This window comes from Emydura macquarii, unplaced genomic scaffold, assembly GCF_026122565.2.
Source record: "Emydura macquarii macquarii isolate MOO-44397 ecotype Brisbane River unplaced genomic scaffold, CSIRO-AGI_Emac_v2 contig_554, whole genome shotgun sequence".
NCBI lineage: Eukaryota > Metazoa > Chordata > Testudines > Chelidae > Emydura > Emydura macquarii.
In genome coordinates, this window is record NW_027130691.1 from 2343350 (window position 1) to 2358112 (window position 14763).

Consider the following 14763-nt stretch of genomic DNA (forward strand, 5'->3'; position numbering starts at 1 on the left):
TGTGTGTTGCTGCTTTCAGATCGCCTTCATGTCATACTGCCCTTTTTTCTTCCCAGAATAAATACAGTACTTAAACTGAATTGTACTGAACATAACTGAAGTTAATTGATTCTGTAATAAGTCCACCTGTGGCTGGGTACAGCAACCTTGAGGACTGACAGCACTAGGCCCAGAGTTTTCAGTACAATGCTAAGAACAATCACACTTTCCTCTAAAAAGTTATTTATATTTTTGGTTTCAGGGTAAGTCTCTGGTGATACCTTCTCCTCTCAATATCTAAACTCTTTTACCTCTCTTTTTCCTCTATTGCTTTCTAACCTTGCTGAAAAATTGGACTTTCTTTCAGAGAAACAAGACAAAATACAAGCTTTGCCTTCCTAACTGGACAGTAAACCAGCTCCCTCTTCTATGCCCCCGCCTCCTGTTTATGACCCACTGGCCTAACTCATCCTCCCACCACTTTCAAAGCGATGGGATCAGATCCTATAGAAGCCAGAAACTCTGAGGCCAGAGCTTCTCAGACCTAGGGTCATTCTCTGTTAAGGCTCATGTGCCAATTTGAATTTTAGGCTGAATGGGGTGACTGCTGACCGTGAGGCTCATGGAGGAACGCTAGAGAGAGAGACTGTAAGCCCCAGACTCTGTAACCTGAATGAAATCTGGGTGAGAGGGACACTTTGGTATAGGAGGGGAACACACTATTGTTCACTTTCCTTAAAAAAATCCAAACAAACAAACAAACAAACCCCAAAACACAACCATCCTGAAACACACAATTCCTACAGAAAAGCTTGACCATTATTAGTCATGTACTAACTATCTGTGCTTAGGCGGGGCAGCTATTTATCCCAAAGGGTTCTGCTACAAAGAACAAATCAAATTGTTTCAGTCACATGCAGTATTGTTTAGCTGAAGTACTGTAGTGTGGCAGGTTGGCAATATATTCATAGATACCAAGGCCAGAAGGGACCATTATGATCATCTCGTCTGACCTCCCCACAACAGGTCCAAGGGTATATCTTTTAGAACAACACCCAATCTTCATTTAAAATGGTCATTGATGGACAATCCACCATGACCCTTGGTAAAAGATATCCTCTAGGAGTTAAAAGACATGTTTCCAGGAATTATTCTGGGGAAATTATATGGCCAGTCTTATACAGGAGGTCAGACTATATGGTCCCAATGATCCCTCCTGGTCTTGGAATGCATGAAATTGTTCCAATGGTTAAATAACCTTCACTGTCAAAAACATATGTCTTACTTCCAGTCTGATGGCCAGATGTGTAATGATTCTGAGTAAAAGAATCAAACAAAAACCATCAAGAAGATTGAGAAAAATGTAAAAAACTGGCTTTGGATAACAACTGATAGGAAAGAAGGAACTAGCAATAGCTTAGTGAAGGGGTTACTGCAGATACTGATTTAAAATGGAAAGAAACCCTGACGTGACACCTGCCAGTCACCTCCCTGAACACTTGGCTGCTAAATTGAATCTCTTTCCCTCACCCTGTGTCTGTTTTGTGTCCCTAGTTTGTAATCTCTGGGTCAAGGAAGATGTCTTCTTCTAAGAAGCACAAAGAGACCCTGATTCCAATTGGGGCCTTTTGGCTCTTCCCCAGTACAAAGAATAGTGGTGACAGGGAATGGAGAAGGAAGTATAGCCCCTGGGAGTCAGTCTCCAAAGCTGTAACCTTCTTACCAGCAAATTAAGAAAGCTGGCACTGTTTTGTGAAAACCCAAATTTCCTCTGTATTAGTCAATCCTCTCAAAAGGGATTATAAAGTCCCAGCCAGTGAATAAACTGCACAGTGCATTGCAACTCTCATGGACTCATGAGTGAGGAAATAAGTATACCTGAATGGGCAACCTGTACAAAGAATAAAGTGCAATGAGTCAACAACATGAGTTACAGTTATACGCCTTGCTGAGAATTTAAGATCCACAATATAGCTAAAAAAGACAATTTAACCTAGTTTCTCCCCAGAAAATGGTGCTGGGATTATCTGTAAGTAATTCCCGAGAAATCAGAGGCGTATTACCCTACTGTTAGCTCAGCAGTTATGGTGTTTTCTAGTGAAAAGAACATTTTCTGGTCTTTGTATTTCTTTCTGAACATTTAAAAGCTGTTTCATGCCTGCTGCTAGTAAGTGCAGCAGGTGACTTTGACAAATACATTCCCCTTTTTCATCACTGTGGGTAGTTAATGTATTTCTGCTTGAGGAGTCTGGACTGATTTCTCTCTCTCCTGACTCACCACCTGTAATTATATATTGGTTATACCTGCAATAATAACAACAAAGTCTAATCTATAGATGAAAGTATGTTAAAAATAATAATGGGGCTATACCTTAGAATCCAAGTTAATCATCAGTTCACCATTGTGTCTAGGTATTAAGCAGCTTTCAAAACAGAGGATGAAATAGCATATTATATACCACATAAACTGGCACAAGAAACTATAATAAGGATGGACTAGCAATTGTTACTCTAGATTTATTTCCTTTTATGTTGTTTTTCAAAGTTTCTTGTGTAATAACAATGTTAAAACTAAAAATTAATTGACTTCAGTTTTGTGGCTGCTTTAGATCCAATCCAATGGAAATGATACCCTTCACATATGGTATGACCTTGCTGTCAGTGCTCCATTAGGTACAGGAGTAGTTTGAACATAAGACTGTATTGTTGAAACAAGTTTTGGTTCCCTTATCTAACTCTCATAATCAGTATTTGTTCTCACATGAGGTCTCTGGCCATGGATAATTTCTCTATATTTTATGCTATTGTAGATGTTAATACACAAACTTTCAATGTAAATCTATAGGTAGTGTGGTATTTATTTATAGATTTGTTATTTATAGAGTGAGAATGGACTAGAAGTCTTAGCAAAACATTCAGAGCCAGAAACTACTGTGTTAAAATCCCTGCTCTGAAAATAAATTATTCTAAGATTCTGGACAAGTCACTTAACCTATCTGCCTTATTTTCCCATGTAGAAAAAGGAATGTTCATAACATGCTGTGATTTTGTAATGTGTAATATAAATGCTACATAGCAGTACTTACAAAAATAACGTCTCTCTAATCTGTCCTATGGGGCCTCTACTGTATATTCTACCACCATCTGATGCACTGATTTCCCGCTGATACTGTTGGTAAATCTACATGTGGATAACCTACTGAAGAACTGCACTGAGAAAAAAAGTGCCACAGTGATCATCAGACAGAAGGATTTCATTCTAAGTATGTAAAAAGTAGCAGAATTTATTAAAAAGTAGCATAGATGCTCAGTAACTTCAAATCAAACTAATATTTCACCCATTGCAAAAAATTGTGGTTTTATCCACGCTTAGGACTAAATGTGTTCAAACTTCTTTTCACTGAAGTTGTTTTGGCTGTAGAACATGACTCAAATATTATGGCAAAATGAGGGGTTTGTCTGAATGATTTCTAAATCAAAAGTAATCTAACGATCTGAAATGTTTGCTTTGTAAAAATAAACTACATACACCTGATAATATCAGTGACAAAAGTAAAACCTTTCTGTAATATCTTTATGAATGGTATAAATGGCAGTAACTTACCTGACCAAAGATTGCTACCTGGTAGGTGCAGAAGGGTTAAAATGCTCCTGAGGCAGAGCAGAAGACCTGAGGAGTGTGTGTCATGTAACTGTCTGAGGTAGTATGAATGGGTTAAGGACCTGGCTGAAATCAACCCATATCAATGGAGAATCCTGAAATACAATGGGAACCCTAATGGCCAAGACATTCACAACTAGTAACCAACATCCAAGAGAAAGGAGATTTCCCCAATTTCTCTGTAAGAAGGCCCGGAGATGGAGAACAAAGGGGAAAGGTGTCAGGTGGCTGTGTTAAGAGCTGGCCTTTGGAGAGACAGCACACTGATCTGGGACTGACAGACAGAGGGACAGAGCAGAAAACCAAGATGGATTCCACAGCAGCTTAGCTGGCCAGTACAAACTATGGGCAAATCTATACTATAAATTAAGCCTACCTAAGTTAAGTTGACATACAGCCACCGAGGTAATTAGATTGCTTTTGCCTGTCCACAGGACGTTCCTTGTGTTGACGGTGCACGTCCTCACCAGGAGTGCTTGCACTGAACTGTCAGTGTGAGGCACTGTGGGATGGCTTCTGAAAGGCAGCCACAGTCGATGTAAGCAATCCAGCGTCTACACGGACACTGCGTCGACCTAACTACATCAACCTAAGTGCTACGCCTCTTGCGGAGGTGGAGTTATTAAGTCAGTGGGCGAGTTACATCAGTGGGAGCAACATTTTAGTGTAGACACTTACAGAGTTAGGTCAACATTAGCTGCCGGATGCCTATATGTTATCCTTTGCTTCTCTCTGCCAATTTGCAATGCTGTGTTCCAGTTGACTAAGGCCTTGTCTACACCACAGAGTTTTGTCAACAAAAGTGAGGTTTCATTGGCAAAACAGGTATAAACACGACAATGCTCCTTCCACTGACAAAGCTCTCCTGCCTTGCCAACAAAATAAAACCACCTCGACAAGAGGTGGAGAGCTTTTGACAGCAAAATTATACAGTAGAACCTCAGAGTTACAAACTGACCAGTCACTACACACCTAATTTGGAACAGGAAGTACGCAATCCGGCAGCAGCAGAGACCAAAAAAACCCCAAAAAACAGTACAATATTGTGTTAAATGTAAACTGCTAAAAAAAATAAAGGGAAAGTTAAAAAATATTTGACAGGGTAAAGAAACAGTTTCTGTGCCTGTTTCATTTAAATTAAGCAGGTTAAAAACAGCATTTTTCCTCTGCATAGTAAAGTTTCAAAGCTGTATTAAGTCAATGTTTGTTTGTAAACTTTTGAAAGAACATCCATGAGAGTTTGTTCAGAGTTACGAACAACCTCCATTCCCAAGGTGTTTGTATCGACAAAGTGTCAGCTGTAATTATAGCGCTATTTGATCATCAGCGTAACTTGTGTCGACCAAACTCTGTAGTGTAGACAAGGCCTAATAAATCCTACTCTGTTTGACAAAAGTTGCTTGGTGACACTTCAGTTACTTGCTGAAGGGCACTGATGCCTGAAGAGAGCAAAAAAATCTCTGAACAGGAGTCTCTCTCAGGCCTAGTCTGTACTACAGAGTTAGGTCGACAATGCAGTTTACATTGACCTAATTCTGTAAGTGTCTACACTAAAATGTAGCCCCACTGATGTAACTCACCCACTACACCGACTTAATAACTCTACCTCTGTGAGAGGCATAGATCTTAGGTCAACCAGTGTCCGTGTAGACACTGCGTTGCTTACATCAACTGTTGGTAATTTTCAGAAGCCAGCCCACAATGCCCCACACTGACAGTAAAATCAGTACAAGCTGTCCTGGTGAGGAAGTGCACCACTGACACAAGGAGCATCACGTGGTCATACAAATGCGATTTAATTACTGCGGGGCTGTATGTCGATGTAACATAGGTAGATTTAATTTTATAGTGTAGACTTGCCCTCAGTTGGATTTGCTGGGCAGAGCTCACGGTATGAAACAGGAGTGCGGGAGCCCACAGGCTCAGTCTCAGACGTACTGAGGTGGCATGGCCTACCCTTAAGGAAGAGTGGGACCCTCTGGGGGTCTGGCACACTAAGGGGTACCTTTCAGGGATTGTTTAAAAGCTGGGGTATAGCACAGATCCTGTGGATCCATGACAAGGTGTATGCCAAATTTCAGTCAAATTAGAATTTTAAACACACATAAGATATAAACACCTGACCAAAACATCATTGATTATACCTTGTAATACTAGTTATCATTATGACCCCAAACCTGCAAACACCTCCTCACGTGCATAAACGTAAGCAGTGAACAATCCAACTGAAGTCAATAAGGCTATCTGCACACTTAAATTTAAGCATGCACATGACTGGAACCTGTAACAGCAGCCTGAAAGTGTCATTCAAAATCATTCATCTAAAATTGTAAAGGAAACAACAGCTGAAGGAAAAATATCACACATCTACCTTAATGCCTTTAGTGTCCTCTTCATCAAAGGAGCCAATATCAAAAGCATCTGCTGCATTTACTTCTCCCCGGGGAGGAATCAGTGGAGGAGGATACTGGAAATCAAATGCAGGACAGTCTAGTTACATAGCCAAACAATTAGCATAATTATTTCAATCCACTTTGCATTTATAAATGCCCTTTACCTACTTGCAGAACAAAATTCAAGGTATTCCTACAGATTAAACCATGTTTTGCATGAAACTAGGTTTAGGTATGCATTTCTTTACTTAAAGGTCTTCCCAAGGCACTTGAAAGAGCTTTGGTTTTGTTATCATTATATACGGAAGAACCATATAAAAGATTGAGGGCCTAGATTCTCCCCTTCCTTGCACTTTATGCAATCATTTGAACCTGCACACAGTGGGAATGCAATGCTACAGATCAGAATTATTCACTCACATTGATGTTAGCATTTTTATATCCACTTTGTGCTTACTACGCACATATGTTATTGACAAGGCAGGGAGAATAAGGACCTAAATTCGCTAATTGTTAAAGACCCTGCATAAGTTTTACTGCTTTATAACAAAAGGTAAGGTAACTATTTTAATGTATACCTTTTGTAAGTAGACTTGCTGCCAGTCAATCCCTTTGAAAAAATGATGCTCTTTTACTTCTTGCGCGCTGCAAAAAAATTAAACGTAACTCAACAAAATGCAGAGGTTTTTCAAGTTATGTTTAAGAACCTTACTGCAGAAAAATTCTTCTATCTAAACCAATGCTTTCAGACAAGCACCCACACTCACTTTCCTACTGCATGTTACTATCTTACTTAGCACACAATCCCATTCTGTTAACAGTACCTGTAAAATGCTCCCCAAATATTATATCCTACCCTACTCAATTGATGTTGTTTCTACTTTAAAATAACAATTACCTACATATTGGGAGCATGAGATTCTGATTTTGTGAGTGCTGTTCAGAGTCCTTTGATGTCAACTTTCATGGAAATACCTGCAAATCAGACAGCTGGACATCTAACTCCTATGACTGTACCCACAATTAACTCTATGTGCAAAGCAGTCACAGTCAGGTTGAAGATCATTTAAAATCAGGACCTACAGGACTACTTGGAATAAGGGAAAGTCATTTTTAAAAATCAGTATTTGTCAACAGTCACCACACGTCCTACTTTCAGAAGATAGGAAAGCTATGAAAAGCTCATATACCACCATATGGGAACAGATGGCAAATACTGACTTTTTAATAGTGATAACAACAGACAATTTAAAATATGCAGCTATAATCATGGTCATCAAAATGTCTGAATCAAGAGAAGGTTATTTCTCAAAAAACGCAAAGCAGGAAAAAGCAGGAAAACTACAGAGCAATCAAAAACATGTAACATTAGAGAATAAAATAAAATAGTTAAAATGCCAAGAAAACCTAAAAATACTTAGGCCAAACTTAGAAATAATTCCTGGCTAATTATCCTTCACAGAAGAGAGATTTCTCAACGTACCAATAATCAAAAGCAAGCTGAACAAACCCTGCATTGCACTTTAATACCTTCTTTCCAACATTAACATGTTACAGCAATAGGAAGCAGATTTTGACCTAATAAAATAAATCCCTCATTTAAAGGAAAGAAGAGATATATGCAGGCTCTGGGTAATTGAGAAGCTAAAGCCTACCTGCTACTCTGACAGCCAAGCCTCTTGCTAACATCGCGTTGCAGTAGCCCTTCCAAAAGGGACTTTAGTTCAGGGGAAAATGAATCTGGTAACTCAACATTCTGAGGAATAAAAAAAGAATTATGACATGAATTTTTGGAACTAGCTCAATCTGACAGCACCACAGTTCTGCATGTATGCACTCGGAATAAAATTGTTTCTCAAAAAGCAGCGATGTACAGAACTTCTTAAAGGACATTAACTAGCTAAGCATGAAAAGCTTAAACCAGTCATTAGAATCCTTACCACGGTGAGTGTCATCCGGTCGATCTCATGCTTATCTTTGGTTTTGTGCTGTCTGAAAGGACTGTGACTGTAGAAATAAGAAAATGCACTAATAAATGTAAAGCCATAACATATCAGCTTATTTCAGCTGTGGCAACCCCGGAAAAGAGTGTAGCATCCTTAGTCGCATTCTTCAAACTCATCAATCCCATCCTGCAGAACAATAAAACAAGCAGTGAAACATTTAGCATTTCCAGTGACAAGTAGACTGATCAAAGACTGATGCAGAATTCAATACTATAGGTGGGACTCCCCTTGGCCATGGATGAATTTGTTTTGATGACACTACATTTTCTGTAAAAAATTGTAGTACTTTGCAAAAGTAAATTCTGCCTGTCGATTTGGTATTAACTGAACTTCTATAGTGGACTTTACAATCAACTTTAGAGAAACAGATCTTTTAACTCTTTCAACTCTTTTAACTCTGACTGCACACAAATATTTCCAAGGTAACCAGGTTACTAAATTAAGGAAAGCGGAATGCTGTTATTCCATAAGTGTACATGCAGTGGGTTAGTTTATTAATGAATGTAGTTTGAGTAATCATTCCAGTACTTATGGACCAAGTACTGAGTAAATCTCCCATAAAATAAATGGCTCCATCTAACGGGGAAATTCTCAGAAGCTGCCACAACTTTGACATTTTTAAAATAGCTATCTACAAATGGAAACCTAATATATTCTACAGAGCTGTTCACTCCATTATACCTGGAAAGTATGTAGCAAGAGGTTAGACTCTATGGGTGAAATGGAGGATAGCGCGTGGACAGTCTATAGTGGATGCTTGGCAGTTTGAGAGTGTGTGGAGCCCTATAGGAAATGCATATGATCTGGGGTTGGTGTAAGGCTATTTCTAGTCTCTAAGGCTGCTTGGAGTCAAGGCTGGTGTGTCTGAATAGCCAATGCACTGTTTTATACGGGTATATTTTAGATGTTGTATGAACATTGAAAGTATTTGACAATCTGTAGAAATCTTTGGTATATGATACATTTTCAGTGTGACATTAAGTAGCAGCCTGAAGGGGTATTTAATCAAGGTCTGAAGAAAGTTGGTTAGCATCATTGAGATTTATTCACTATCTCTTGTCTTCAAATCCAAGGAGAAAGTTATTTTTCAGAAACAAAATACCTGTCTTCCTGGTAACCTAGTCATTAACCATGGTAATGTCCTCTGTGTTTAATGGTGCTACCACTAGGAGTCCATTATACTGTCACATGATAGCCCCCACTGCCTTCTTTAGGTGTTTGTTTCTCCCATTTTCCTGGAGATATTTCTGCGACATGGATCTAATGGAGGAAAGACTGTGTTATGCTCCTGTGATGCTGTGCCGTGACAGGGGTGATGACTATGCTAGTCACTCCCCGCTTGTCTTCCTTCGGCACTGCAGAGCACCCTCTCTCAGCACATTGTTTCTTATGCTTCTTCCTCAGCATCTGGGATGGAGAACAGTGCCGGAAAGGGCATGGTGCCAGTGGAGTGCTTCACTCAGAGGCTGAAGTGCTTGGTGCCAATTTGGAGTGGTTCAGTTCAGAGGTCGGTCTGAAGGCTGCCTCCCCGAGTAACGCCTTCAGACGAATGTCTCTATCTTTTTGAGTGTGCAGTCTGAGGCTCCTGCAGATCTGGCACTTCTCTTTAACGTGAGTTTCTCTGAGGCACTTTATACAGCTAGAGTGTGGGTCATTCACTGGCACGGCCTTGCCACAGGAGGTACACGGGTTGAAGCCCAAGGACCAGGGGATGATTTCGACGACAGGGACAACTATTCACACTATTATATACACTATCACTAACTAAGGACAGTAAACACTAACTACGATAACTATACAATATACTGCAAAGTCCAAACCACTGGAAAAGAAGCCTTGCTACAACAAGAGAGGTCGTTCTAAGCAGCTGTCACGGGCGGTAAGAAGGAAGTGAGAGGGTGCGGAGCCTGTGCCGCTTATACCAGTGCATGCACGTGCAACTCCAGAGGTGCTAGAGCCAGTCCTACGGATACCACCAAGAGAAAAATCTCTGGCAACGGTGCACCATGCGGCACGCACACACCTAGCATGGAATGGACATGAGCAAGCACTTGAAGAAGAACAGGAGATATTACTCTGATAAAAACATTTTAGGAAACAACCCAACAGTTATCTAGACAGGCTACCAGTAAAAAAAAAATCCATCACTTGTTTAAAAGAATAGACATAATTTCACATAATAAATTCAGATTGTTTTTCATCCAGTGAAACAGCACTAAAGAGAAAAATTGGAAGAACACCAATATAATCATATGCAAAGAATGTTTTTGAAATTGTTTATATTTGTACCCAGGCACAAAGGTATCCACTATATGTGGGAGATTTTATCATATTAATATAATTTTAGGTCTACCATGACATATGGTTCTAACATTTGTCCCTCTACCTTTTTTTTTTTTTTTTTTTTTTAAACTGTAGCTTTCAGCACCAAGCATTTTTGTTCATATGCAATTTTAGACCCAACTGAGACTAGGTATTTTCAAGCAAATGCATAAGCTTCCAATGGCTTGAAGGAGCTATGAAAAGCGAGAGCTCAGGTAGACAATTCTAACTTTATCCCACATGTGGAAGCCACATTGATGTCAATGAGAGTTTTACATATAGCTCAAGCACAGAATATGGCTTACGTATGCCTGTTCTCTTCCACTAGGTGGGAAATTTATGCCAGTAATACCCTTTAGCATGTGTAGGAGTCACAATGCCTGCAAAGATTTCCCCTGAGTGTTGATGGAGAAATTGCATTATACAATTTAGCACAAGTTTCCTGGTTAGAGCAGGTCACCTTGTCTAATGAGATAAGTGAAGGACTTCTAAACAGCCACAAGTCTACTTGAACAAAACAATTACATTACAGAATAACAGGGTCTTGCTGTTTTTCTCAGCAATAATCCAAGTCCTAAGTGAATAAATTGAGGCTGAGGGTATCAGAATTGCCAGGAAAAACAGTGAAATTGTGACTGCTGCTATTATACTACTCTCCTCTCTCCAAAGTATGTGAATGGTACTGAACGGAATTACATACCGTATATGCATCCTGGGGAAAACAAACCGCTTTTCAGTAAAACTTTTGGGAAAAATTATGCAAAATATTTCTGAGTGTATTAGCAAGTCAATGAGCAATTACTATGAGATAAATAACCTTCTTTCAAGTGGTGGTCCCTATTCATGGCAGGTGATTTCACACAGTGCTTATTGAGGGAGCGGGTGCGAAGGTGCATTCTGCGCCATAGTCTGCAGGATTGCTGAACTGAAGGCAGCACCCTCGACCGAGGCTTGGGTCAGAGCACAGTGCCTGGTAAGTGTGCAGATGGAGCTCCACATCACCAATCTACAAATGTCTACAAGAGGGATTCCTGGAAGAGAGGCCATTGAGGCAGCTTGAGCTCTGGAAGAATGAGCCTTGACAGGCTGAGCAGGAGGGCTTCAGTAGCTGATGGCAAAGGAAGATGCAGTTGGAAATCCACCTTGGGAACCTTTGGGAAGAGACAGCCTCTCCCTTCATATGCTCAGCAAAAGAAATGAATAGCCATGGAGATCTTTGAAAGGGCTTCATCCTCTCTAGAGAGAAGGCCATTGCTCTAAAACATCTAGGTAGCAGAGTCTTCTTGTCCTCCCTAGTGTTGTGAGTTTCCAGGTAAAATACAGGAAGGTGAACAGTCTGGTTCAAGAGAAAGTCAGAAGGAACCGTGGAAATAAACTTGGGATGCAATCTCAGGGATACTTTTTCTCTGTGAAAGATGGAATAAGATGGGTCTGCCATAAGGGCTCTGAACTCATCCATCTTCCTGTTCAAAGTGATAGTGTAGGTGACTTTCTTGGCAGCTAATAAATGTAAGGAGGAGTGTAAGAAGGAGTAGCAGGCCAAGGATTCAAATGGTGATTTCATAAGTGCAGGCAGCACCAGCTTGACATCCCAAGTAGAAATATTTTCATACCAGTGTGAATGTTCTGATAATGCCTTTTAGGAACTGTGCTGTTGCAGGATGGGTGAAAGCTGAACAGTTCTCTACCAGAGGGTAAAAGGCACTAATGGCAGCTAAATGTATCCTTTAAAAGCTGATAGATGGATGTGGTGACTTTAAGGAGAAAAGACAGTCCAGAATACATGGAATTCCAAAGTCCTCCAGAAGCAAATGATGCCTAAGGACAACTGTTTCCACTTGGCAGCATAACATTTACATGTAAAGATATTCCTACTATTGAGCAAGAAGAACTGGACCTCCTCTGAGCATGAGTTTTCAATGTCATTGAAAACCAGGCTGCCAGGTGGAAGGATGCCAGGTTGGGATAATTTATTTTGTAACAGTAGGTCTGAAAACAGCTGTAGGTGAATGCACCGGTGGGAGGCCTTATTCAGAGCTACGGTAAAGCAGAACTGTCATGGCCACCAAGGTACTATGATGATCACTGTTGATTTGTTGAAAAGCATTTTCCAGAGGACACAAGGTAGGAGAGGAATGGGAAGGAAGGTATACATCAAAAGTCCAACTATTGAATTAGGAAGGTGTTCCCTCTGAAGTCACATCCTCGAGCATCCCAACAGCCATAAATTGGGCACATCCTATTTGCTTGGGTAGTGAAGAGTGACATGGACTTTGCTCCTCCCTGTTTGTTTCTATAATAAACAGTGATCAAGTGTCCAATCTGACCTGGACACAAGTGGACCAAATGAAGGTAAGAAATGTTTCCACACCTCACAGACTGCCCAAAGCTGAAGAAGGTTGATATGGTGTGTGGACTCCTCTGTGGCCCATGAAGTCTGAGCTATATAGTCGTCCAAGTGCACTCCCCAGCCCAGTAAAAATGCATCCGTGACGTGTGTCTTTTTGGGTGGAGTTGGAGTAAAGCGATCTTCTGCACAAACCTTGTTCTTCTCTTCCCTCATGTTGAGAGATGCCCAGACAGTGGAAGGAAGCAAGAGTTTCTTTTCCAAGGAGACCCTGTTTGGGGCACAGACCTTCTTCAGCCAAGATTGGAGACTACACAGGCATAACCTGAAGAAGGAGGTCACATGGGTGCCTGCTGTCATGTAACCTAGGAGGATCAAGCAGGCCCAGGAGACTGGAGGAGAAGGACATGGGCATGGAACAATGGACACTGCTACTGGAAAATTTCCCGTCTCAGGTGCACGGAGCATATCCCACAGGATGTGGCACTCATAAGGACCGGCACTCAGAGAAGACCTGTTCATTTATATTGAGCTTTTGGAGTATATTTCACCTTCTTCAGCAATAAAACACTTGAGCCTGAGATAGAATAAAATTAACAGGTGGAGACTTTTATTACATGGTACATACAACATTAAAGACATATTGTACACCACTCCCAGACAGATGTCAAACAGTCCATAATGGTCAAAGCATTTATCAAGAGCCCTCTACTTCAAGGGCAAGATTAGGCAAATCTGGCCCTTTTCCATATCCCTTGTACCAGAAGCTAGCAGATAGCAGCAGCAAGCAGAGTGGCGACTGGATCACCATTCTTCTAGGCATCCCCCACTCGTAGCAATATGGAGTAGAAGCCCCAAGGCCATTCTTCTTCCAGGGAGGACTTCAAACAAAAAACCCACAAACCCTGTCCCAAGAGAAGCAACGTAACAGGAGTGGGAACTGATCCCAAGACATTCCTGGTGGCACCAATAGATCAATAGCTTTTTAAGGCCAGATCGTACCATTAGATCATCTTGTCTCATCACCTGTACAATACAAGTGATAAAATGTCTTCCAGTTACACAATACTGCATCCAGAAACTTGTGTTTGAGTAAAACATATCTTCTGGAAAAGCCTCCAGGCTTGACTTGAAGATATCAAACAATAGAAAATCCACCACTTCCCTTTGTAGCTTATTCAAATGGTTAATCACCCTCACTGTTGAAAATCTTGTCCTTATATTTCACTTGAAATTATCTGGCTTCAGCTTCCAGACATTGGTTCTTGCTATGTCGCTACTAGATCAAAGAACCCTTTAGTATTTTTCTGTATTTTTTCCTGAAAAGGTCCTTACTTATATGCTGTAATCAAGTCACCTTTCAGTCCTCTTTTCTGCAATTTTCTACACCCATTAATTGTTAATTGGCACCCATTAACACCTTGCAGCATAACAATACCCCATCTCATCTCCGCCTGTCCTCCATGGCAGAAAGAAAAATAAAAGGTGGGGGCAAAGCATGCACACAGCTCCTGGCATGAAGGGGAGAATGGGGGAATCCTGATACATGGGAGGGAATGACCACACAGGGCTCATGGCATGGGGAGGAGATGCACACAGGGCCCCAGCCATAGGGAGAGGAAGGAAAGGGGCCACACATATCCAGAGGGGATGGGAGGATGCCACACAGGGAGCCTGTAGGAGGTAATGGAGAAATGTAAGGAGCCCCTGGTGTGTGCAGGAAGTTTGACATACACAAGCTACAAAGGGTGTGACCTCTTAGTTACTGTAACGGCCATCTTTCCGGCCTTCCTGACACCCATATTGTTCCCTGCGATTCATACAAATGTAGCCATTAAGATCATCTTCCTTTACCACAGATCTGACAAATAACTTCCCCTCAATCCCACAAATCCCTGCACTGGCTCCTCCTTCACCACATCAAGTTCAAGCTTTTTGTCAGGGTATTTGAGTTCCAACACAACAGAGCCCCTCTCTACTTATCTCTTATCCATTTGCCTCTGCCACTGATACCAGCCTCTCCCACCACTCTCTGCACCTTCTTCTATGCCATTT

The 14763-nt window shown here is 41.0% G+C and overlaps 1 protein-coding gene across 1 annotated transcript in view; it reads right to left on the reverse strand.

The window, feature by feature from the left end:
* The window catches only part of GRK3 (G protein-coupled receptor kinase 3), a 116006-nt gene that overhangs the window by 14712 nt on the left and 86531 nt on the right, over positions 1 to 14763 (reverse strand). The window contains exons 14-17 of the mRNA XM_067539422.1: positions 7974 to 8040; positions 7689 to 7789; positions 6612 to 6678; positions 6012 to 6107 (exon numbers count right to left, since the gene is read on the reverse strand). Of these exons, the coding sequence (XP_067395523.1) occupies positions 6012 to 6107; positions 6612 to 6678; positions 7689 to 7789; positions 7974 to 8040 (331 nt within the window). The remainder of the gene's footprint in view (positions 1 to 6011; positions 6108 to 6611; positions 6679 to 7688; positions 7790 to 7973; positions 8041 to 14763) is intronic.